The following is a 26838-nucleotide window of genomic DNA, read 5'->3' as shown; positions in this document are numbered from 1 at the left end:
CAGCTAAGCAACACACTTCCTGTGACCGCAATAAAATCAGCAGACATTACAAAACAAACAGTGAGTAAGATTTTTAAGAGGAACAAAAATACTGTGTAGTAACTTTTGTTTAGGTATTAAAAGTAAAAACTCGAATATATTCTATATGAGTGAGACTTTTATAGAGACTTATATATAAAACTTTAAGACTTTTTTAAAGAATCATGAAATGATATATGGGTCAAATCTGTAATACAACTTTATTTTTCTCATGCATTACATGTTTCCTTTAGTTTATGTGTTAAAAAAAGAAAAATCTTATCAGGCATATTTAGAATATGAGTAATTGACATATTTTAAAGACATATTTTAATTGAGGTTTTATATTAGAACATTCATTCATATTAACGCTCCCTATAATGTTTATCATGCTAAAATGAATATTGGGTCGGAAATCGCATGCAAGACTTCAAAACAACATTAGCACCATGTAATAGACTGTGAACAATTTATACTTTGATCGTCATTGGCTTCTAATGATTTTCCAATTTACAATTCACAAATAAAACTTTACTGAAATGATATTAAGGAGAAAGTCTGAATGTGCGAATTTAGCACCAACTTTACCTCAATCTCTGTTTAAAGGACAACCAAAATACTTATTAACTGTTAATCTAAAATTTTATCCTTTCCAAAGCACAAGGTTTTATCTATTTGTAATCATTCAAAATAACAACAAATAAAATATATCGCTACAAAATATTGAAAAAAAACTATGTTGTTTCATTTTTTATTTTGCATAAATGTGGTATCTCTTAACTTATGCTAAATGACGAATCATTATTTCGCCAAATGTTTTGACAATTTATTTTCATAAAAGTTGCAATTTTATATAGACATGACATCCAAAAGTCTTTCAGCCAAACAATCACTGGCCACTTTATTAGGTACACCTGTCCAACTGCTTGTTAATGCAATTTTCAAATGAGCCAATCATAGGCAGCAACTCAAGGCATTTAGGCATGTAGACATGGTCAGGACGATCTGCTGCAGTTCAAACTGAGCATCAGAATGGGAAATAAAAGTGACTGTGAACGTGGCATGGTTGTTGGTGCCTGACGGGCTGGTCTGAGTATTCCAGAAACTAGTGACCTACTGGGATTTTCACGCACAACCATCTCTAGAGCTTACAGAAAATGGTCTGAAAGAGAGAAAATATCCAGTGAGTGGAAGTTCTGTGGGCGCAAATGCCTTGTTGATGCCAGAGGTCAGAGGAAAATGGCCAGACTGGCTCGAGCTGATAGAAAGGCAACATTAACTTAAATAACCACTCAATACAACCAAGGTATGCAGAAGATTATCTCTGAACACAACATGTCAAACTTTAGGTGGATGGGCTACAGCAGCAGAAGACCACTCCTGGTGTCACTCCTGTCAGGAAACTGACGATACAATTTGCACAAGCTCACCAAAATTGGACAATAGAAGATTGGAAAAACGTTGCAACTTCTGCTGTGACATTCGGATGGTAGGGCCAGAATTTGACATCAACAACATGAAAGCATGGATCCATCCTGCCTTGTATCAAAGCTTCAGGCTGGTGGTGGTGGTGTAGTGTGTGGGGGATATGTTTTTGACACGAAATCATCTCAGACTGGTTTCTTGAACATGACAATGAGTTCACTGTACTCAAGTGGTTTCCACAGTCACTAGAGCTCAATCCAATAGAGCACCATTGGGATGTGGTGGAATGGGAGATTTGCATTGTGATGTGCAGCCGACAAATCTGCAGCAACTGTGTGATGCCATCATGTCAATATAGACCAAAATTTCTGAGGAATATTTCCAGTACGTTGTTGAATTGATGACACAAAGGATTAAGGCAGTTCTGAAGCCAAAAGGGGGTCCAAGCCCTATGAGTGTACCTAATAAAAAGGCCGGTGAGTGTATATACACATCTATTCATTTGAGGACCCTGGAAAACCAATGGAATTAAACCGTTTAAAAGAGAAAACATTGTTACATAAAGAATTATTATGCTTATTCATGTCACAACAAACAATTCGCAATCATTTACAGTAACGTATACAACCAAAAATAATAAGGGATTCTTGAGAGTCCACATGTTTAAGATCTAATATCACAACAATAAACAAATAAACAAACAAAAAATCCCGAATCAGCCTCCAAGGCCCAAGGGCAGTAATTTCAGGATAGTCTAGTTCTGCAAAGCTTTTAAAAATCTGTCAAGATGGCCACACATTCAAAGAGCATCTACATACCAGAACTTCATTCAAAAGCACTCGACTCAATTTACAAGGCCAGAAGAGATAGCCTATATAGATGAACATAAACACAGCTGAGAATCGCGCGCCAGTTCATGTGGTGAAAACACACAACACATACATGAGTACGATTAAAGAAACACGAATTCAATAACATTTAACAAGTGTTTGTGACTTTGAAGTTATGATTGTTTCTGCCATACGTTGAAAGCTTATATTTAAGTCAGTTCTACCTTTGGTGTGCGGATGTGCTCCATTATGCCGCTGTTTTCAGCGTGGTCGGCACAAGGAATGGATGACAGTATCCGAAACAGACGCGTTCACACATCGGATGAACAAATGAAGAATAAATCCGCCTCCGTTTGAAGCCACGTTCAAAACATCTCTTCTACTAGCAGCTAACAGTTTCTGTTGCTCCACTCAGCACTTCCTACTTGGGGCGTGTCTCAGTGAAAAACAGACAGGTGCATTCTGGGTAATGTAGTTCTCTGGCGTTTCCTTACATGTTCATGGCTGATGTGTGAAGATGACTGAAATTATATTAGATTTCGATAGTTTTTGACTCAGTTCCTAAGATGTGGTTTTGCTCGTAAAAAACTGTATTTCAGAAGGGATTAGTATAGGTAATCCTTGAGAAAACATTGTCATATTGATGATTTGGGTATTTCCAAGTGATGGGTTGCAGTTGGAAGGGAATCCGCCACGTAAAACATATGCTGGATAAGTAGGCGGATCATTCTGCTGTGGTGACCCCAGATAAATAAGGGACTAAGTCTAAACGAAAATGAATGAATGAATTATTGTTTATAGAGCTGTTGCATAGCAAGAAGGTCGTTGGTTTGAGCCTCGACTGGGTCAGTTGGCATTTCTTTGGAGTTTGCATGTTCTCCCTGTGTTCGTGTGGGTTTCCCCCGGGTGCTTCAGTTTCCCCCACAGTCCAAAGACTGCAAATACTTTAGTTAGAAAGTGTTTTATACAGGAATGCTATCCTGGTCCTATAGTAAAATAAGGTATATTTTCCATAAGAATTTAGTTAAGAAACTTAGATGCAAATATTTCCTCTTCCTCCAAAATACATAGAAGAACATTTTAAAATGATGTATGATTTTCACCGTGCATAGGAGTTTCTGAAAAAAAAAGATTTAATGTGAACTGTAATGTTTGTCAATTCTGCAATAGTGATTTTGAAACTGTTGAAGAGATTTCTTCATTGTTATTTGATTAATCCTCTCTGGTTTGATGTAGGCAACTGGATACAATATATTTCAATGTTTCCTTCTATTTGTTGGGACATTGTAAATTTTGGACTACATTTGAACAACAAAAATGATGACTTAACTGCAAATTGTTAACTTCTTTTAATTAAATTCTTCATTCATAGTTGCACACTTTTGAAAACAGCTCCTCAGTTGATTATCTTTAAAAAGGAGTTTGCCACCTGACGCTTTCAGAATAATGAAGGGTAAGAAGGGTAAAATAAAATAGGCATAATGTATGATTTGTTTCAAGAATATGGTTTTATTTAAACCCTCACCAAGTTTTAGTTTGATGTCTGCGCAGTATGTTGATTATTTTTTTGTTAAGTTATTTAATATAAATTTTGTTTGTTTGTTTGTTTGTTTGTTTTGTTTATGTGATGGCTTTATATTTAAATTAATGTATATCTGACATGTATGGTGGACGAAACCTGCAAAAGCAATACATAAATACATAAATATGCATATATATCAATAAATGAGAAAAATTAATTAAGAAAATCCTACTTAAAATAAATCGATAAATAAATAAATATGCAAATAAAAAAATTTATCTTTTTATAAAATTCACAAATTCCTGTATGATTAAATATGTAAATAATAATAATGTGGGCTGGTAAATAATAAAATAAAATAACACGAATGTTGGAGGAATAAAAAAAATGCAATATCGAAAAGTTGATACCCCCTTTTTTAAAACCTTTATTCAGTATTTAGAGAGGCTGTCTGTCATTCATTAGAAGGTGGTCTTTATGCCATCATTGGTTGATCATTAGAAAAATTTTGCATTTGATTTTTTTTACTGGCTTCTGATGAATGACAGACAGCCTCTCATTACCATGTTGACCTGTATAAAGGTTGAAAGGGGGGTAATAAATCAACTTGTTGCATCTTTTTTATTCCTCCAACATTCGTGTAATTTATGCAATTATTTACTTGTCAGCACTATTCATTATTTTATATTAAATATATTTATTTATGCAGGTATTTGTGGATTTTATACATGTATTTTTTCATTTTTTTGCATGTTTGTTTATTTATTGATTTATTTATGCAGGAATTTCCGGATTTATTTACTCATTTATTGATATATTTGCGTATTTATTGATTTATTGTTTTTGCAGGTTTCGTCCTCCATCGACATGTCTCAGTCAGTTTGTGAAAGATTATGTTGGAATTGAGTTTGGCCTAAATTATTATGTTTTTGAAAGGCAAAAAAAATTATGAGAGAGAGAGAGAGAGAGAGAGAGAGAGAGAGAGAGAGAGAGAGAGAGAGAGAGAGAGAGAGAGAGATGTGAACTTGGAACATGGCATGGACCTTCCAAACCTGTAGGTGGCAATGTGGATGAACAAACAATGTTTGAATTTTACAGAGAGGAAACAGACGAAGAGGACATTGTGCGCGCAAAGCATTGAGCTGCAATATTTTCAATGCCTTGAAACGGATTTTAGTTATTTTAAAAACACTGAATTAGACCCCTGTTTCGTCGTTTAAAGTTGTTCGTTCAAATTTTCTTCATACCGTCCAGAATTTCGCGGCAGCTGCTTTTATTTTGCACCTTATGTCGTAAGCAGTGTGTTTCGGGCCTCCACGAGGTCACACCCGCTTGATTCTGATTGTCAAGTTTTGCAGATTTAAGTCCAGAATGTCTAGCTTTAACTTCGGCACAACTACCCTCGGGACCACCGGAGCACCAGCAGCAGCTGGAGGAGGAGGGTTTTCATTTGGAGCTGCGACCAGGTATGAGGACGAATTCAATTAATGTTTTTTTTGTACAAGTCGACGCTTTTCACAATAATTATTGTTTCAAAGCAGCTCCACAAAAAGCGCATATTATTGCATTACGATTACATTCAGAAAAGTTAAGGTTATTAGTTACCATAATTTTATTTGTTACTATTAACTTTAACTAATTAACCAGTAAATAATAGCTTTTAACTGTTAAAGTTATATATAAACATAGTTAACCTACAGTTATTTACTATATAGGTGCTGCATATGTGTACATGTTTAATGTTGCGTTTTGTTTTAATAAGTCTAAAAACTAGCTCAACATCATAGCCTGAAGTTATTGGTTCGTAACATTGCGTTGTATTTCTGGCTTTTTTGTTTCACTTTAGCTCTTTCAATGGTTACCTAAGTATTAACTAAATGTGTGTTGGTAATTAAAGCCTAATTTGGTATTGTCATTTTTTTGTAGAATTTAAGATTCAATTCACTTTCAGTGTTTGACAAAAGTGCACACTATTGTCCACAATTTAAAAATCAATTCATGTTTATTTATATACAGTGTTTTCTACAATGTAGATTGTGTCAGAGCAGCTTAACATAGTTCTAGCAATGTCCAGTTTTCAGAGTTTAAGTTTATTTTAGTTCAGTGTGGTTTAAATTTCACTGCTGAAAGTTCAAACACTGTGAAGCAAATCCACCGAAGCACAAGTCTCAAACCAAGCTAGCCAGTGGCCACAGTGGCGAGGAAAAAAACCTCACCAATTGACGAAGTGAGGGGGGGAGAGAACCTTGAGAGAAACCAGGACCTATTGGGCATGACTATTATTCTTTTGGCCAAACTTCCTGTGTGGACCTCGAGACTGGAGAAGCTGCAGGTGTGAGTAGGACACCAGCGGGAGGTCAGGCTACCCCACAGGATCAATTCGGGAACTCGTTTCTCACTGGTTTTTCAGAGATCAGTCTCATGCACTCCATTCATTATCCATGGCATCAGCTCGGGATATGGCCCGGTCCAGGATTATGGATACCTTGGGATCATCTCTTCACATGTCTTGAATGGCATTAATGACGCTGCATAATCTCTAGGGGCCTCAAAATTAGTATCCTTAGGTGGAAATAGAGACTTAAGAAAATGATTAGCATAGCTGCTGTTCATATTGTATTTAAACAAGATTCAAAAAGTGTTACAAATGAAAATAGCAGTGTAAAATGTATATTTGTGTGTTGTTAGTGAATTGTTTATTGTTTTAAGGTTCAGATATTTTTCTGTATTGTTATATAATAATTTTAGTAATATATATTTGTTTCATGTTTTTAATGTCTATTCCAGCACACCTGCTGCAGGCACAGGTGGATTCTCATTTGGAGGTTTCGGGGCACAGACCTCCACACCGGCACCCGCCACCACCAGTACCACCTCCACATTGGGATTTGGGACCAGTTTATTTGCACAGAAACCAACAACTGGATTCAGCTTGAGTACACCTGCCTCAGGTTCCTGACTGCTCTTATGTCGAAAACACTCCTTAATTTAGCATTTTGATAGAGTAATAATAAAATTGTTGTGGTTAATTCTCATTTTTGATTTATCATCTGATAACATTTTCAGCAGCTGCTGCATCCACAAGTGGCCTTTCGTTAGGTAAGCAATAAAAAACAATTTAACTTTCATTTGATTGTCCTGTTTAGTTCAAATGGTTATAAGCTTTTGCAATTTTTATTTGGTGCAAGAAACCAAGATGGGACATCCCATCTTTGAACATTTTTTTAATGTGAACAGAGTTTTAAGATTTAATGAATTTACATGTTTAAAATGACTTTACCTCACTTAACCAGGTTTTCCTAGACTCTGATTCTTTCTTTTGTCTTGTTTTGTTGTTTTATAATGCTTTAACAGTTGTTTGGACTAATTTATAATTATTTTACATGGTCTCAAATTACATAAATGGGTAATAAGATTTAGGATTTTATTTTATGTATTAGTGTTATCACACTGTATTACTGTAATTTGATACCAATCAGTACTGAAATTTAAAAAACCTCCCTTTCACATTTGAGCGCATTCTTAAACAGCGCTGATTTGCCATTGTGTTTATCTGTGCTCAACAGAAATGACTATGATCGGCTGTAAAGGTCATCAGTTCACCGAACTCATTGCTGTTTACTGAGTGTAAACACTGAGTGTAAAGCCGCAAATAGCAGCTGGTTTGTTTTAAGCTGGCATACGAGCGATCTTTATGGCTTTAAAATTCTTCAGTGTCCCTGTATCTGTGGTCACACTCAGTAAACAACAGCGAATTTAGTGAACTGATGACCTTCACGGCCAATCACAGTCATTTCTGTTGAGCTCGTGAACCCAATGGCAAATCAGCGTTGTTGTAAGAACAAGCCCAAATGTTAAAGGAAAATAGACTTTTTTTACATTTCCGTTACGAATTCCAATATTTTGAAGACACTATTATGTGTTATTTACTGCCGTTGATGTCTTTCTATTGGTATAATAGAGAAGTATTTATAAATATTTATATAAATGTAAATATTTAAATAATTATATAAATATGTATATTTATAAAATACTTTTTGATTTTGTTTTGCCCTGAATTCAGCTTATCTGAAAGCCAATTCAAAACTCTTGTCTTTTTGCCTGTTCATAGGGAGTCTTACCACCTCGACCGCTGCTTCCACTGGCTTCAGTTTGGGCTTTGGAAAGCCAGCGGCCTCAGCTACACCTTTCTCTCTAACCACCACCACCGCCTCTGCACCTGCGGCAACAGGCCTCTCTCTGGGATCCGTCCTCACCTCCACAGTTCCTCAGACCAGCTCCACTGGCTTTTCCCTCAACTTAGGAGCAGCAGCAGCCACTTCCTCTGCTCCTGCATCAGGTTTCTCCTTTGGATCAAGTCTTTTCTCCAACCCCACTCTTACAGGTCAGCCTTTTTTTCCTTTGTGATAGTTGAATTCATTTTAACTTGTCATTAATTTATGCATGGATTAACTAGTGATTAATTGACTTGTGTTTTTGCTTATTTTAATGTGTGTTTCAGGTTTGGGACAGTCCACTTTAGGTGGACCTTTGAGTCTGGGCGGTTTAGTCTCTACCTCTGTCGCAACCACCTCAGCTCCTGCTCCCAGTCTCGGCCTGGGTGGAGTAGACTTCAGTACTTCCTCTGAAAAGAACACAGACAAGTTGTCCAGCACCAGACCTGAGTAAGAACCACACCACTGTTACCTCTGACTCGTTAGTGTTTATTGTATTTGTTCTTACTCTTATGTTAATGTCTACAGGGACAGTAAAGCCCTTAAAGATGAAAACCTGCCAGCTCCGATCTGTCAAGATGTGGACAATTTTCAGTAAGTGAACAACTTTCAGCATTAGGGTGGAGCAGTAACCTGTGAAGCTAATTCATTACTAGACAAAATTAGGTCTTGCCCATATTAAGGGGTGTGCAATATTTATCATCAACAATAATAGTTGTTATTTTAATTTGCAAGCTGACATGGGGTCAAAAAAATACATTCACATTTTTAGAATTAATTATCATTTATTGTGTGATGAAGCTAATTAACTGCTGTGAATGACACTATAATTCAATTAGTGAAAACCAAAAAATACCCCTATATAGTTATTGGGTTTTTAATGGCATGTTGTAATGGCGTACAAGCCAGAATTGCCATTTTCAGGAACATCCAACGCATGAGCTTGAACAAAAATGTTAAGTCAATTTTATTCAGTAGTTAAGCAGAAAAATATGCTAATTAGGCATGGAATGATTATCGGTTTCAAGGTTTAGAGCAGTTTGGGAAAAGTCAAGGTTTTAAAACCACAAAAATTTTATGTTATACCATTCCTATGGTATATGAAAGTTTTTTTTTTTTTAGTTTTTTTTTTAGCATGTTTGTTATGACACCCTACTGGTCAGCTTATTGATTCAGCAAACATCTGAAAAACAAATCTTTTATAAACCAACATCTAAGTATGCTATAGACCTGAACACTGCAGTGGCTTACTGTACTGTTAGGGCTTGGCGATATGGCAAAAATGCAGTCTTGATAATTGTTTTCCATATTGAACAATAGCGATATATATTTCGATACAAGTTGTTAATGCTTCCAGATTTAAGAGAGTACCCCAACAATGACTGAAGCTGCAAAACTAGAGGGTCCATTAAATGGCATAATTTTTCAGCCAATACATTTTCGGTGTGCAAAAATTCGTTACATCTCTAATATCAACACACTTTTAGATTCCCATTGTTCCATGTTTCTGCTGTGTGATTGGCTCTTAGATCAATATAGAGTAAAAAGTCCAGAACTTATTGTTATGGACAATTTATCACGATTCGATAAAATATCGATTATCTGCCCATAGCTACTTATTGTATATGCAAAGAACAGAAGTCAATAATTTATTTTAATTATTTAGCCTAACATGTTTCCTGTTCAAAATATTTGAAATGTTTCTTAAAATACAATATATTGTTCAATAAGGGAAATGTGTGTTTTTTTTTTCACCCATACAGATAAAAAAAGGCATTTTGTAGAGCAGTAATCACGATACCGTGAAACCATGATATTTTTATCCAAGGTTGTCATACTGTCAAAATCTTACACCGACCCTTTCCTTAATGATAATATTGAGTTACTTTACAGACACAATATTAAATCCTTTTTTTCAGTCTTGCCAATAAAGGGTGGATATAATCAAAGCCATAGAAGAACCCTTGTGCGTCTCATTTGTTTTTAAACAAAAATTTGAGTCAGTGATTTAATGATTGGCTGCATCACAAACACTGTAGTTGGTGAAAAGCAGTATTTGACAAAGAATTATGTTAGAATCGAAAAGATTGTGATAAATATACTAGTGACACCTTTGTTAATGAAGAAAATCCAGGTTATGTTCAAATTTGTTCCTACTCTTCTATTGTTTTTTTTTTGTGGTTACAAAGTGATTATCCAAAATAATTATATAATCCATGTGCAAATTAATTAAAATGTGAATGTATCAGATGTCTTTTTTTTGTCTTTGACTAACTACGTGCCTGATTTTACCATAGGAAATTTGTCAAGGAACAGAAGCAAGTCCAGGAGGAGATTAGCAGAATGTCCTCTAAACCCATTCTCAAAGTTCAAGAGGACATCAAGATGCTCAGACAGCTCCTGTCCGTCTGTGCCAGCGGGCTGCAGAGAAATTCCCTCTCCATAGATAAATTAAAGCTGGAAACTTCTCAGGTAAGACCAAACATGTCTTTTGGACCATCTTCATTACTTCCCAGAGTATTGTTCAGTCTTGTAATCTGTCTTTTTTTTCATTCAGGAATTGAAAAATGCTGATATTGCGCTTCGCACCCAGAAGACCCCGCCTGGACTCCAACATGAAAACACAGCACCATCAGAGTGAGTGTGAACTTGTGCGCTATTACTTCCATTTAAAGCAGTTAGTAATTGATGGCACTAATGTGCACTCCATCTTTCCTTCCAGCTATTTCCGGGCACTGGTGGAGCAGTTTGAGGTGCAGTTACAGCAGTACCGTCAGCAGATTGAAGAACTGGAGAATCATCTGACCACTCAGGGCAGTGGCTCCCACATCACCCCTCAAGGTTTGTTATACCAGACTGAACAAAGCACTGTCATGTGTTAGCTCTGATATCCACTTAACTTTATGATATCCTCTGTCATGTAGATTTGTCGATGGCTATGCAGAAGCTATACCAGACATTTGTTGCGCTTGCTGCTCAGTTGCAGGGAGTTCATGAGAATGTTAAAGTAAGTTTTGAACTCATTTTTTGTTGCATTGTAAATGTTGTTGTTTTTTAATCCGTTATTAATGAGATTATAAATGAGAGTCAAATTAGGCATTGGCTGGTATAAGATTCTGACGGTATGATAATCTTGGATAAAAATATCACGGTGTTCAGCAGAACAAAAAAGTTCAACTGAATTTGAACAATAAATGCATTCGAGTATATTTTAATGCACTAAATCTTTAAATCAGGGGTGGCCAAACTTCGCCCTGGAGGGCCGGTGTCCTACAGATTACAGATACACCTGTAAAGATGTTTCTAGAAAGCTTTATAAGAGCTTGATTACCTAACCCAGGTGTGTCTGATTGGGGTTGGAACTGAACTTTGCAGGACACCGGCTCTCCAGGACTGAGTTTCGACACCCCATTTTAAATGATAAATATTTCTGACCTCAGTTTAAATGAACTGATGCATTAAGCACAATACATAAAAATTTCTTTATAAAATTAAGGAAAGTTTTATAAACAAATTTTGAGAGGATCACATGCTATGATTGACCACAGCTGGTCTTGCATCATCAATCACCAACCAACCAATCAGATGCATTCAAATGCATATAAATAGTTCACCTTTCTTACCTCTGTCATTCTCGTTTTTTTGACAAAACCTCCCTTCTACCTTGTGTACATCCTAATCCAATAGCAAGGAAGTTCTCAAGACCTACCTAAGCTCAAACTCCCTTCTCTCCCTCCTGTCTAAATGGACAGCTTGCCAAATATGCTTTAACTTATTCAAGCATTAGCTAAGTGTGAACTCTTGAAAATAGAATTGGCGGTGCAGATGGTCTAGTGATCATTGTGCTGTAGCAAAACTGCTCTGAGGTTTCAACACATGGGCCTTTCCTGATCCTGACTTCCCTCTCTCTTCTACTTCAATTTCTGCCAATATGCTGTCCTCTCAAAGCAAAAAAAAAAAAAAAAAACGGTAGTATTGTAATTAAACTAATGTTTTTTTGTTCTCTGCAGACTCTAAAGCATCAGTACCTGGGCTACAGACGAGCCTTCCTAGAGGACTCCACTGACATCTTCGAGTCGAAACGTGTTGCTGGCAAGAAATGGCAGAGTTCTCCGCGTGTCACCACAGGCCCCGCCCCCTTCGGCAGCGTTCCCAATGCAGCGGCCGTAGCCATGGCTGCCACTCTCACTCAGCAGCAGCAGCCGGCTCCAGGTCTGACCGCCTTCAAGTTCTAGACCTCTTGACTGATAGATATAAGGAATAGAAAGAACGAGGGGAGGGGGAACGGTGGAGAAAGGCAGATAGAGCTAAATAATTCAAAAATAAACCGTAAATTCAGTCAGTGCCATGTCTGTTTTTTTTTGTTTTATTTTTTGATATGGAGCAACAGGGTTCTTTTAATACACATCGTGTGCCAACTAGTGTGTGGTGAGATTTTTTTTAGACGCTGACTGTCCTGCCTGACTTCCATTTTTGTTCTAATTTCTTTTGTTTTGTCAAGAAAGCAATTGCATCATATGCTTTTCTTTTATATAGATATAGCTCACAAGTTTTAATCAAGGGCACATTCCATATCTTAATGAGACAGTCTGTTTGTGCTGTATATGGGTGGACTTCGCTCTTGAGTGGCAGAGAATATTGTGTTTATAGATAGGGTTTGGTCTCAGTTATTTTATTTTTTATTTTTTCTCAACAGCACTATTGTAGCCATCACTACACTAAGTAGCCACTCTGTAGAGTAAATCACACCTGAAACACAGATTTAAATGCTTTGACATTAATTTCCAGTTTGTAACATTATCTACTAAATCTAAATTTCTTCATGGTGGATATGAAAATTGATCATGTGAAGTGCCAACATACACTTTTCTGCCAGCAAAACCATGGTGGCTGAGGCTTTTTGAGCAATATGTTTGTTTTTAGTGGTGGTGATCTAAAAAATAGGTTAAATACTGCTGATGAAGTGAATGTGGAGAAGCGATTGTCACTTTTCAGGACAGGAACACATTTAGTTATTCCATATTTTTTTTCAGATGGTGACGCTAGGGTTGGGTACAGAATATGTAACTGGTATGGACTGGACTGAATCAGCATAAGAATTTTAGTGCCTAATTTCAGTGCCATTGGTGTTGTGACAAGAACGTAAGAAGCATCAAGGGGTACATCAAAGGCACATAGATGCGTGTTGTGCCACACCATCTCTAAATATTTAATTCTAAACAACTCTGAGAGTTACGGACCCCATTGGCGATATTTAGGTGTTTGTTCTTTTAGCTTAGGAAATGCATCCGCGCATACAGTAAGCGAGTAGTGACTCCCTTCAGAGTCATCAACACGCATGATCGCGTTTATCAAATGTGCTTAAACTAAGCGTCTAAAGTATGGCTATATTTTACAAGCAAGGATTCTGACACAGCAACACGAAGCAGATGCTTTACAAAAGTTCCACGCAAAGGGGGAAACACGTCAAACTTAATGAAACATTTGAGGCTACATGAACTCAATTTGAAGGCAGAGGAATGCACTGTTTTGAAAGCTTGCGACATCATCTGGCGCTTTCAAGGAGTACATTTACATGGACGCCAATACTCTGATTTTAATATGATTAAGACAATACATTGAGTAAAAGGTATACCATGTAAACTGATTTTTGATTACCTTAAAGGACCACAGGCACCCGCGTCACGAAATTCAGATTTTTTTTTTTTCGTTCCATTCGGCTTATGGTATCAAATTACATTAAAAAAACACTTCCACCAGTCATTGCATCATGTTCTCATTCAATACCTCAGCTTGTCACGGGGCATGAACAATATGTTGCTGAATGAAAGTGAAACTGCCGAACTGCAGTTAAAGTCGAAAAGTTCAAAAATAAAACACCCGAAATTCGTGAAACTTTGCAGGAAATATGGATATCGTGGTGATGCAATGTTAATTAGTCTATGTGATATTATATGTAAAACAGGATCATGAAAAAAACATTCAAAAAGCAAGTCATGTAATCAACTTAATAAAATTATTCTCTTATTCAGATTAAGGCAAACCATTAGATTTCTGATGTCCATGTAAACATAGTGACAAGCCCCAAGCCTAGAAAAAAAGATGTTACCTGATTTTAATGACAGCCTTTTCAAAAGTTAGTTGTAAGCTAATGTTATGTTAATTGCATAATGCAAATCTTGCATTTATGCTAACAAACTAATGATAACATTAAAATTAAATTGCATTAATATATTTCCTATATAAAATATGAATAGATTTATACTTTAATTATATTGTTTAATTAAAATGATAAAAGTGCCAGATAAAAGATTTTTCTTGAGTTATCCACCATAATTTTGTGGCTCAAATGTATCAGTTCAGGCACTGTTTTGGCATCGTTTTAAAAATACCGATTTAGCACCGGTATCGAAATAACCCCAAATGACACCCAACCCTAGATGGTGCCCTTCGTTGATTGTATACTAAACCGACTATTGTTGAATAGTTTTCATAGTCGCTTGTTTTAAAAGAGGACAGAACAAGCAATTCTGTCATTTATTTATCCTCCACTTGTTCCAGTGTTCTCTGTTTGACATAAAAGAAAATATTTTTTGAAGAATGTTAAAAACCGGTAGCTATTGTCATCTTTCTCATCCACGTTCCTGGGGGACCATCAGCACTGTATTTTTTGGATGTCGCCTTTGTTACACCCATTACAGGTCTTTCAGTCTCTGCTAATGAGCTGATGATCTGAATCAGTTGTGTTTAGCTGAGACAAGGATGATCTGCAAAGCTGGCGGTCCTTCAGGAACGTGGTTGAGAAACACTACTCGAGATATATGTTAATAGTTAAACTTTTCCAACATTCCAAATTCACTTTTGTGTTTAAGGGTGCTTTCACACCTGCCCTATTTAGTTTGGTTGAATTGCACTTGAGTTAGTTTTCTCTCTTGGTGCGGTTCGTTTGAGCAGGTGTGAATGTAGCAATCGTACTCATGTGCGCACCAAAAGCAGACCAAAAAGGTGTACGGAGACCTTGAAGAGGTGGTCTCGATACGCTTTCAAATGAACTTTCATTTGTGATGAGAATATGGTCCGAACTAAAACAGACCCAACCGCAAAAAGTACTGCGACTTTATGGACTAATCCAGCTGCCGTAATCCGATGTGCTGTGTTTTATGGAATGTGGAGTAAAAAAATTAGTTGACAGCGCTTTACCAACAATTTTAAAACAAGAGAGAGGGAAAACATTACCTGATGGATCGTTGGTAATATTTCCAGAATATTTCAGACCATGTCGCAGTTTAGCTAAATTAATTCACGCTTCCTGAAGTGACTTGCAATGCGACTTCGCTGTTTGCAATGCATTAAAACATTTTCCAGCCGCTCTTCATTCTGAAAATATATGGTTTGTTTGAAGTGATGTATACAAACTATATAGTATACTATGACCGGGGATAAAATCAGCCAGCGCAGTCGTCCCTCCATTGTAAAAAGCAACATTTTGTGTCAGCCATTTTGTTTACTTGCAGGAGTTCCATTGGCATTTTCTCGCACATTAATTTTGAATAATCGAAAAGCAGTTTAGGAAATACGTTCAATAACATCTGGCCAATGAGTGATGTGGATTTTGTCAGATGACTGCATTTTGGTTCTTTTTAACTAGTTCAGACCAAAGCAATCAGTGTGGTGTAAACAGGACCCAAAGATTGCAGAAAAACGCTACAATGTATTATTTGTTGCCCATGGTCAGGACCATATGAACCAAACCACAGATGTGAAAGCACCCTAAGAGAAAAACTAAATTCATTATGGTGTGGGATCACTTGAGGATGAGTAATGTTGACTAGATTTTCAGTTCTGGGTGAGCTGTTAAATCTTTAATATATAAATATCAACAAATAATCTAGTCCATGATCATAAAAGTGGTAGTTCACCCAGAAATGGAAATCATCATTTTACTGACCCTCAAGTTTTTCAAAATGTAGTTATTGTACTGAACACAACAAAGAAAGATACGCATGTTGAAGAATGTAATATAGAAATATTACTAGGTCAACGAGAAGCAACTATTTATTGATTACAGAGATTCTTCCAAATTTAGACGGCATTAAAACAATGAGTATAAGTAAATTATTAATACTATTATAATTTTTTTTAATGATTTAATATATTTTTTGTTGTTAAACTTACTTTAAAGTAAATAGGAAATGTGCTTTGTAATATCTTGTTCTGTCAGAATAGCAATCAAGTTGACTAGGTTGTCGGCTTGTTTGGTCATTTTGATATTTCCAGGCTTTTATCATGCATCAAAATCATTACCACAGTAGTTGCTTGAGTGGCTTGATGGAAAGATGGTTTTTCAGACTGTTTTATTCTCCAATAGAAACATTCTCTTCCATTTTGTGGTTGCGATGATTTAAATGAACTGGATTGCAACAGGGTTTGCATGTGTAGAAATGTGAAGGGAGTGTGTGTGTGTGTGTGCTACTGATTAGGAGGCAAATTTACTGTATTTCATTGGACAGCTTAGTTAATATGAAACAATTTGTGCGTGTTTTTTATTCTTGATTTGAAGGTTTCTGTGCTTTGGTGGCACCCTCCATCTATATGTAACCATGGTTGCAATTGTGGTTTCCAGGGAGACTTGCTTGGCAATAATAGCAGGTCGGAGGTGTGGAAGATGGTGTTAGATGCTCCACTTCCCCTGGCACAGAATCCATTCACGCTTGTCGTCTTGTTCTGCGTTCTCAGTCTATAGAGAAGAAATCAAACGACAGTCGTGATTGACGTAGAATTAAGTCAACAAAAGGGCTTTATCAGTGTGATCTGTTAGCCGAAATCAAACTTGACTGTTTGTCATTCACATTTTGTTGTCTCATTTTTTTTTTTACAAATACAATTCTACAGTATATTTTGGAAATAGACTGTGCCATTGTGCCTAAGAAAGTCTAGGCGGTTGTGGGTGCTTTTGAATAACAAATTGTAAATAAGTAGTGTGCTAAATCAATAGCATGGCTTAATTAGTCGCACAGTAATGTGTGTGTGAGAGTGTGTGTATCAGCCCAAACACATGTGGCTATTACAGGACACTGCAGTGAAGTCTTTAAAAGATGATTATTTTAAACGGACACAAGATGTTGTTGTTTATTTTCTCGCTTTTATTTAAGGGCTACAGTGTTCAAGCCTTCTGTTTGAATGAACATGCTGCTTTCATGGGACTTTTGAGGGTCCAAAGTGAAGGATTGTGCCAAACTTCAGTATTCAGAAGTGCAGTTTTTGTAACTCTAGGCCTTTGGTGGCCCAAAGCTGCTGTTTCATGCTTAAAGTGATAGGTTTATCCAAAAATATTCAAGTTCTGTTAATTTTCTCACTCTACAGCCAGATTAGATGTTGATTATTTTTTCCTTCAGTGGAGCATTTAAGATTTTTAGTTGAAACTACAGTTGTTGGTGATGCATAAAATGCAAGTCAACATTTATCGTCACTATGAGAGTTAAAAAACATAGATGTTTGGGTTGGGCGATGTCGACCAATTTGGCATCGTACGATGTCTAATGTGAAACATTGCGATGGACAATGGCATCGTTGTTGAAGGCATCAGTGAATTAATTATTTATGAATAATTAATTAATTTATAATAAATTCATTATCTGTAGCCAAACTTTTCAACTAGCTGACCCCACATGGTCTTTGTTTTACCCATAACCAAATCATAAAAAAAGATAAGTGACGTTTATCACGTTTAACAACTATAGTGAGACGCGATCCAGTGGTACATCCTTGATAAACTGTCTGATGTGCAATGCTCTCTGGGGTTTTGTGCTCAAATCATCCGCTGACTGCTGGAGTTGAGACGCGCATACGCTGCAGCATGACGGAGTGAGTTTGTGTGTGTGTGGTCATGTGATGTGCGTTTTCAACGATATAGTGTGAAAGCAGGGCTTTTCAGAAATGTTAGATGAAAAGTTAGTGTGGACGTGGATCATTTTCATTCTAAAACGCTATTTTAAAACTAAGACGTAGGAGTGTAAATGGGGCCGTGTCTATTTTCCGTGAGCAGGTTGGGTGAAGCAAAAGATCGCGACACTATTTCAGCATCATGATGTCTATCGGCCATTGCAATGGATGATGGCATCGTCTATCGACCCAACCCTTTTAGAGGGAAAACAAAATGAAAACCCGTGGGTTTAAAATGGCATGAGTAAATTAACAGAAACTTTTCATGTTTGGCTGAAATATCTCTTTAAATCTACCTTTTGCTACTATGGCTGTTTTAATGCAAATAGTGGAGGTGATAATACCTTTTATAACACCTTTTCAATTGGGAACACAAGAAAGCAACACATCTGCTTTGTGGGAAAAATGAGAGTCAGATCAGTCAGGTTATGTTTCTGTTTTTTTCTGTGCACTTTCACTACAGGCCATTGCGAATCTCAGATCTTACAGGTTTTCTTTTGCTTTTATTCGCCAGTCTAATATATAAACAAATGAACTTTACTGCATGTCATGTTTTTAACAAATGCTTTTAGGAAGTCGTGGCTTTTGTGTGTTGGTACTTTTATCAAAGCTCTTACACAGGGTGTCTGTTTATAGACATGTCTGAATCATGGTATACGTTTCCATTCCTTGGAACACATATGGGGCTTATTGGGGGTTGTTTACAAATGATAACATAGTGAATTATATAATCTAACTTATAATTTTTTGACTTTTTTGTTTGTTTTTATTTAGACTATGCTTGTTGATGCATATGAAATGGTGTGCCTTTTGAATTAGATACAGCATTTAGTCCTAACCATTGTTTGAAATGCGTTTTTGGCACGGAGTGGCTTTACTCGTTTTGAACAGTGTAAATGCCATAGCTACTACTTAGGAATTGGTTTGTCCTCCACTGTTTGTCATGTTTAATGTAATTTGAATTGACAATAAATCAGTTTTCTAAAGAAAAGCCCTTGTCTTTGTTTCTTTTTGACTGACAAACCATTGATTTTTGTCAATGAATTGGATTAAAGACTGCATTGGAGATGTTGATTTATCGCATCTCTGAATTAAAAATTGATCAAATTTTAACCAGCTAAAAGGAAACGAGACAGGAGCACATTAGAACATTAAGTAACACGAGTTTAGAAAATAACTAACTTTTCTCACATAAATGATTTAATACATTAGTTAAAATAGAAACATTAATGTCACTTAAAGGTAAGAACAAAACTAGACTTAGTTAATATTATAAAACAAATACAGGTTTTTATTTTGTTGTTACTGTGCCTAGTTATTAATCCAACATCACAATAAGCAGAAAGATGTTAAGCTTTTAAAAAAACTCAACTTTTATTTAAGACTTTGATTTAAAAGATGCTTTCAAAGCATGTGCTTCTCTCACAGGACTGTTTGATCGATCTCATTATGCATATGCTAATTGATAATATGGATCTGACATAGGAGAGTAAGTTCCTCTACTCTCTTTTTTTTTTTGTCCCAGGACCACAGGCACCCTTGGGAGCCAGTTTTGGCACTCCCTTTTCCTCGGGTATTGGCTCTAGCATGGGCTCATCCAGCCTCGGAGGTACTTTCTGTAATAAAGCTCTCCTCTCCCTTTCCATATCTGCACTCTTAAGCTTTTTAGCCTCATTCTCAAAGGGATAGTTCACCCAAAAATCTGCTTTTTTTCGTTATATGCCTAGAAATCAACACTTTATAGAGAACATAATTGGTAAGCTTCAAAAATGTCTGTAAAAGCACTGTGAAATTGTTTTGTACAACTCATGAGCTGTGTTCTAAAGCTGCGTGATGGTGCTCACATTTATGAGAGCAACAAACCCAAACTGATGTCATTAATCATTGATAATAGTCTTTTTTTAATGAGCTGTAAACTCCCCAACTTGGAGTGGTTAAAGAGCCAGATCCGGTTCATTAACATTCAAAGAAGTAATTATTTACAATACAAGAACTGTTTGAACAGTTCATAATTTGGTTAATTTGTGAATCCCTGGAGGTCCAGATTCTACCATTTTTGTCTTTATTAATCTATTATTTGGCTTTGGAAGATTCTGGCAACAGTGTTCAGGTCAAGCAAAGTGCTTTTATTGTGATCCTTTTTGGAGCTTAATCATTTTATGTAAATTACTATATTGGAAAAAAGAAATTAATGGATTGGAATAGTGTTATTTTAGAATAATTGAAGATATTATTGTAGTTTTTATAATAATTTAAATTAGATTTGATTCTTAAGTTTGTAGTGCAGCATATTTAGCATAATGTTGTTTATTAACCTAAATGTTCATGTTGTTTATGAATCTGTAAAACCCAATGTTAGATAAATTTATAATATTTTTTGTTCAATGAACATTTTATTTAAAACAAAATAGTTGTAATACATGATTGTAGTTGATGTAATGCAAGTATATAGCCCTGATTTGGTGACTCATAAATGATGGCAGTTTTATTTCTTGAGTGAACCATTCTTTGTAGTAGTAATGCAGAGATAACTTGTCATTGGTTAGGTTATGTGTATGACAGTTATGTTCTTCACATTTCCTAAATCATTTTTTTCCTTCATGAATTTTTCTGAGTTACCCTCAGATTTAACTCATCACTCATTCCCCTATCCCCTGCCCCATGACTGAGTGGTCATTTCTAGTCCATATTTAGTCCCAACACCTAAATGCCCCCCCTCTGTCTCTCGGCAGCGTTTGGTAGCGGCCCTGGGTTCGGGGGTGTGGCGTCAGGAGGTTTGTCGTTCGGGTTTTCCTCTAGCAAGCCATCTGGAGGGAGCCTGAGCGCAGGTGTGTTTGTTAGCACCCTCCTCAATCTTACTAGCTTTCATCAACACTAACCATTACTAACAGCTCTCCTTTAAAGGCCCCGGTATACTTCAAGTGAAGTAATAGATAAACCTGGTGTGATTCCATGAAATCAGGAAAACAACAAAAAAAGTATGGTTTTTCTTTTCTGGAGTTGGAATAATTTGGCTCTTGAGCTGCTATTGGCTATGTAATAAGTGGGTGTGACTGAAGCTCTGCCTTTATTGACAAATTTATTTTACAGTTTGTTCTGTAAAGGTGAGATGCCTGAGTAAAACACCAAAAAGAGCTGCTTAATACAGTATATTATACTGTATAAAGGGGAATTGCAATCAAAACTGACACACTAGCTATGTTTCTATCCAAAAGTGTGAATTAACTTTGTGCAAAACTGGAATATCGCATTAAATACGTGCCAATAAAGCAGTGTTCCCATCTAACAAGTCAAAGCAAACAAAATTGTCACTTCCTGATTAACTGGCGCCAAATTTCAGCAGTGAAAATGGAATTTGCTGCAGTAGAACCTGCATGAATCTTCACTGACTTGCGCCTTAGAAGGCATTCCTGACACGCAGTGAATGCGCGGTGGCGTTTGAAGGTGTGAGAGGTGGAGCACTGACGCTCTTGATTCTGGAGGTCATTATTAATGTAATAACACTAATACTGAAACTTATAAGACATTTTAGAATGATCAAAACAACATTTCAGCTGTTTTACAATGTGCACAGCCTGCTGGTTTGTCCTTCCGCATACATTTTTATCATCACATGAGCTCTTATCACAAAATCGCATGACTTTTTTTTTTTAATGCGCATACTGAAATTTGTTCAGTAAAAGTGTTTCAATCTTAGTTTATGTGCATCTTTTCTTATCAAATAAAAAGTCTATCCTACTCTAAGCGCATATGTTTTTATGCGCTTTTAGAAAATGTATGCGCATCTTGGCATCTCTGTTTTGCGCATGTCCAAAATGCACATAAAAATAGGTGGATGGAAATGCAGCTAATGTGTCTCATTCACTAACCATATGTACTTGCAAAGTTATGTGTAAAATGTGTTTACAGACATTTTAATGAACAAATCATGATTAATCAAAACCTTTTTTGTAAAATTTATTCTAAACATATGAACTACAAAAAAATCCAAGAACAACATATAACACGTGTACCTGTAATCACGTTTGCCCAGACTATATAAACTTGAAGAACCCTGCATAAAATCAGTTAGGTTATTCACAGGGTAGATGCGAAAATACAAAAAACGTATGCAGTTATTACTGAATGAGACCCATTGTTTTTGTTTATTACTGTAAAACTGCTTGCTTTATGCTCTTTAACATTAAGAGAAAAGTGTAGAAGATATTTATTAATTCATTAATGTAGCTCTTAGCAGCACAGGCGGCTTCAGTACAGTACTGCTGTTATTATAAAGGTTCTCATTATTTGAATTTGTCATCAATAGCTTTGTGTTTTGATTAAAAATTTAATTTGTGTATTTTTATAAACTACTGATGATGTTTCTGTAGGACTTCAAATTGGAATATCAGCTGTCTGCAGTAAATGACACCAGGGCGATACAAATTTCCATGTTTTCGGTTTTTAAATTTATATACAGATGAGGGCAAAACTATTAGCCATCCTGTGATATATTTATTTAAAATATTTCCCTATTAATATTAAATGGAGCAAGGATATTTTTTATAGTGTTTCCTATAATATTTTTTTTTATTTTGGAGAGTCTTGTTTGTTTATTTGCCTAAAATAAAAGCGGTTTAACATTTATTTTTATTGTCTACAGAACAAACCACAATTCAATGATTTGCCTAATTACCCTAACTCACTAAGTTAACCTAATTAATCTAGTTAAGCCTTTGAATGACACTTAAAGCTGAATACTAGTGTCTTAAAAAATATCTATTAAAATATATTGTACTGTCATCATGGCAAAAATAAAAGAAATCGGTTATTAAAACTATTATGTTCTGAAATGTGTTGAAAAAAAAACTTCCCTCCGTTAAACATTACTTGTGGAAAAAATATAAAATATTTCAAATTTAACAAGAGGGCTAATAATTCTGACTTAAACTGTATATACATAAAGATTTTCTATATACGTGTCATTTTTTCACTCCACTATTATAAGTCTGAAGACATGTAATCGGTTACCCTTTGCAATTTGTGTAAATAAATGCTCTAAATAACCACTTTCTTGTATGACGTTTAGTTTATAGATTGGATATTGCTCCCAAAAGAAGATCAGGAAAATGTTCACCATGAGTATATCGGGCCTTTAAGAGTTTAAATCATTTCCCCCAAGAATGTTTAAGGGCACGTGCTGCATGCCATAGTGTTTGAAATGTAAAATTTGCAGTATTTGTTTGACAAATGCTGTCGCATGATTTGCTTAAATGCTCAGTATGGTTGGTCAGTAGAAATCCAAATTAAGAAAAAGCTTTTATTTTTCCCCTCTGCGTCTTTCTTTGTCAGGGTTTGGAACTTCGAACACGTCCGGCTTTAATTTCAGCAACCCAGGCATCAACGCTTCCGCCGGATTGACTTTTGGTGTTTCCAACACCCAGACTCCTGGTTTCGGGGCAGGAGGGCCACTGCTACAGCTCAAAAAGCCACCAGCCGGAAACAAGAGGGGCAAGAGATAAAACAGGATGCTGTTATGGGGTAAAGGGAAGCGTCACGAGGTAAAGATGATGTGTGTCTCAGATCTTTATTTTTATATATATATATCTGTCTGTACATATATATTTTCTCTGTTGGATTCCATTAAAAGGATTTCTTTTCAGTTCTCCCTTTTACCCTGGTGACTGTGCTGTTCTTTTGTTTACTGTTGTCCCTCGAAATGACATTCGATGTAATGGAGCATATTTTGTGACGCACAGAAGACCTGCGAAGGGATTTGCTCTCGGGTTTGAAGATACTCATGAAGTCAGTTTACCTGTGTGTTAGCTTGATTTTAAACCACATGCTCTCTGTGATTGTAAATGCGTCATCCCATCCTGTTAAGATGACCTGTGTACTTGGTTTTCTGGTTAATTGTACGAAATAGATGTCAACCTGTATGATGAGAATGTTACGTTTGTACACACCTTATTTGTTTCTGTCTTTTTTTGTTACAAAATAGTGAAAAGATTCTATACTTAAGCTTTGAGCAGACAAGTATTTTTCGACTTGAAAGAAGTGTTTGTTATTAAAAGAAGTGACTGATAATGTTTTGAGCTGCTTTTTTGTTAAAGACCTGAAAATATGTCTTCTAAATATTTAATAAGAATAGTCATTGTCATTTTTCTCCAGAAAATGACAGTTAGCTACTGTAGGGATATTTTAAAGTTTTAACTCAAAAATGGCCAGTTTGTTAAAGAAGAGCCAGAGATTTAATTAAAAATGAAAAGAACGTTTACTGAAGATAGTTTGCAGTTTCATCAGCAGAAGCCAGCTTCAACACTCGCAATGAGTTTGTAGGCCGCTCTGCTTACAATCTCAAAACATCAACAATTATGTTCATACGTAAAGTCATTAACTACGTCAAACATATAGGTGTTTTCTGATTGGTTATAACACAGACTTAGAAAATTTGCATGTGCGTGTGTACAATATCTCAAGCATACAAATGTCAGACAGCCACTTCAGAGCTGACCCCAGGCCTGTGAAATGATCCAAAAATAAATCGAACACACACACTCAAAGTACAATCTGTTTCTTACATTCAAAAATATAACTCCGTGGATGAACTGAATTTAATTGAGGGCAGGATTTCCATCCAAAAAAAAATTGTTTAGCACTAACTAAAATAAAATATTTAGCCCCAACTAAAAATATATATATATTGTTTTTTTAAATATATATTTATTTTTATATAAATATATATACTTGCACAACTAAATGCAATTGAGTTGGTCCAACATGATTTTGTTAAATTAAAGTTGAAATATATTTGTACTTTTATTTATCTTGAACTCAAAGGTCTGATAACATCATGTGTGTATATTATGTGTTGTGCATTTTGAACGTCTATTAGTTTTATTTGAAGTTATCCTAAATAAAGTAAAAGAGCCATTTAAAACATGTTTCTTGAGTTACATATACAGTTGATTGAGATTGATCTCAGAACTTACTTTAGGACAGTTATTGCTCACGGAGCAAAACTACAGTTTTGCTAATTAAGCTGTCAAAACCCAAAGCATGAGTGCTTCTGCAAGGTGGTAATCTCAAAACTCAAAGCATTACATTCAAATCTTTTAAATCTTCAAACTAAAGTGAAGGTTATTCTCTAAAGTTGCGGACACACTGAACTTTTCTCCCCATAGACTTCCATTCATATGCATGCGAACGTGTCAGACCGGAAACACTAGGTGAGTCGCGTTTCGCAGTCGTGCTGTGTTGGAACGTTCAAGCTTGGTGAACTCTGACCTGCGAAATCGCATCACTTGACTGTGTGAGACCAATTGAGGATAAAAACATGACCTCTCTGAATAAGAATTTAAATTATGGAGCAATCGCTCGCTTTTTTAAATGTCTAAATTTCTTGTTTAATCCCGCCCCTTTTCGTAGCACCGTACTACAGAATTTCGCAAGCTCAAACCCTAGTGTGACTGCGGCTTAAGTCTTTTTATTAACTTTAAACACCTAAGATTACTTTTATTGTCAACATTTCCTCTCTTAATTCAATCCCTCGCAAAGCATGCTGGGAACTACAAATCCCCTAACCAGGTAGTTGGATCAAAACAATTCCTTCATATTGTCTCAACACAAAACACTGATGGTTTACAAATTTAGTGGACTAAACATGAAGCAAATAAAGTGGCCAAAGAAATGACAAGAATCAAGTTCTTTCAGCTCTTTTTAAATTTTTGTTTTGAACAAGCCGCAGTAATCATGTTTTTGAGTGTACCCAAGGCAGAGTGTACTCTCAGCGGTCTCAAAGCTGGTTAGAAACTGAAACAATCTACATCTAAACTTGCAGCTTACATACAAAGGAATTAACTTAAAAAAAATTTAACACATAAAATGGCAATTCTGGGGTGGTCCCCCAGAAACGTGGTTGAGAAACACTGGCCTACATGACCTCTGACATGGCTGGGCCGATCCTGAGGAAACAAATCATTGGACACACAGAAAAAGCAATCACACACATTATTCCAGCCTTACTCTGTAATGAGATGACACTAAGGTCAGCATATAATCTAGGCTCTTAAACATTCAACTCTAATAATAAGCATAAAGACATAAGAAAGGGTATGTGTTACTGTTCTTGGAGCGGATGTCCATCAGAAAAATCAGTCCAATACAATAACAAATGTTTTTATTTGTTGAGATTAATAATGAGGGATAAAATCTAATATTTTCTAATTCATCTGAATTAAAAACATTGATATTGTGTTATTGTGTTATTTAAAATGTATGTAAACATGTCTAAAAACTCTTACATTTTGAAAAATAAATGTAATAAAAAAGTGGGGTGGTGCAGTAGGTATAGCGCTGTCACCTCACAGCAAGAAGGTCGCTGGTTTGAGTCCCGGCTGGGTCATATCTGTGTAGAGCTTGCATGTTCTCCCTGTGTTCTTGTGGCTTTTCTCCATGTGCTCATGTCTCCCCCAATTGTCCGTAGTGTATGTGAATCAGGGGTTGACTTAGTGATTTGGGAGGCTGTAAGCATTTCCAGGTATGAGGCCCTAGCATTAAAACTCAAAACACTCTTTCTCTATAGATATTTGTTTTCTCTCTAGATTCAGTTTTTTTTTTTTTTAATAAACTGCATGTTAAAAATGTATTTTAAGTGAGACCTTCAGAATTAAAAATGAAATACTATATATTTGTAAATAAAAAGTACGCTCACAAACTATGTAAAGTTAATTAGCCATGCATACTTGTGATTAAATGTTAATATTTGCATGTGCAGTGAGGAAGGAGTGTTCCACTATTCATGGGGCCCCCTGGTTTAGAAAAGAATAATGTTAAAATCTTAATAGTTATAGACAGATTTTACAACATATGATAGAAAAAATATAAAATATCTTTATGATTAATATAG

At 35.9% G+C, this 26838-nt stretch overlaps 2 protein-coding genes across 15 annotated transcripts in view; one reads left to right on the top strand and one right to left on the bottom strand.

Moving 5' to 3' along the window:
* The window catches only part of mtmr6 (myotubularin related protein 6), a 26776-nt gene extending 24061 nt beyond the window's left edge, over nt 1-2715 (bottom strand). For both annotated transcript variants that reach the window (XR_015524309.1, NM_199791.1), the window contains 1 exon segment: nt 2498-2715. Coding sequence is in view for 1 of the 2 variants with exons in the window: in NM_199791.1 (NP_956085.1) it covers nt 2498-2521 (24 nt within the window). In the remaining variant the exon portion in view is untranslated.
* A 2187-nt stretch (nt 2716-4902) lies between these two features.
* On the top strand, nt 4903-24017 carry nup58 (nucleoporin 58). 13 transcript variants are annotated; one of them, XM_087308387.1, is made up of 15 exons: nt 4903-5261; nt 6583-6746; nt 6865-6894; nt 7907-8179; nt 8297-8459; nt 8538-8603; nt 10307-10481; nt 10567-10646; nt 10732-10850; nt 10934-11016; nt 12020-12221; nt 19477-19560; nt 20684-20779; nt 23283-23491; nt 23594-24017. In XM_087308387.1, the coding sequence occupies exons 1-14, from the start codon at nt 5167-5169 to the stop codon at nt 23450-23452; spliced, it is 1800 nt and encodes a 599-aa protein (XP_087164513.1). In that variant the 5' UTR covers nt 4903-5166; the 3' UTR covers nt 23453-23491; nt 23594-24017. The 13 variants fall into 13 exon arrangements, with proteins under 13 accessions (XP_087164513.1, XP_087164511.1, XP_087164517.1 ...); XM_087308385.1 differs by having other exon boundaries at nt 6862-6894; XM_087308391.1 differs by lacking the exon at nt 20684-20779.
* The last annotated feature ends 2821 nt before the right edge of the window (nt 24018-26838 follow it).

This window comes from Danio rerio, chromosome 24 (assembly GCF_052040795.2).
Source record: "Danio rerio strain M-AB ecotype USA chromosome 24, GRCz13ab, whole genome shotgun sequence".
NCBI lineage: Eukaryota > Metazoa > Chordata > Actinopteri > Cypriniformes > Danionidae > Danio > Danio rerio.
The sequence above is the reverse complement of the archived record's forward strand: the minus strand, read 5'-3'. Positions and strand labels throughout refer to the sequence as shown.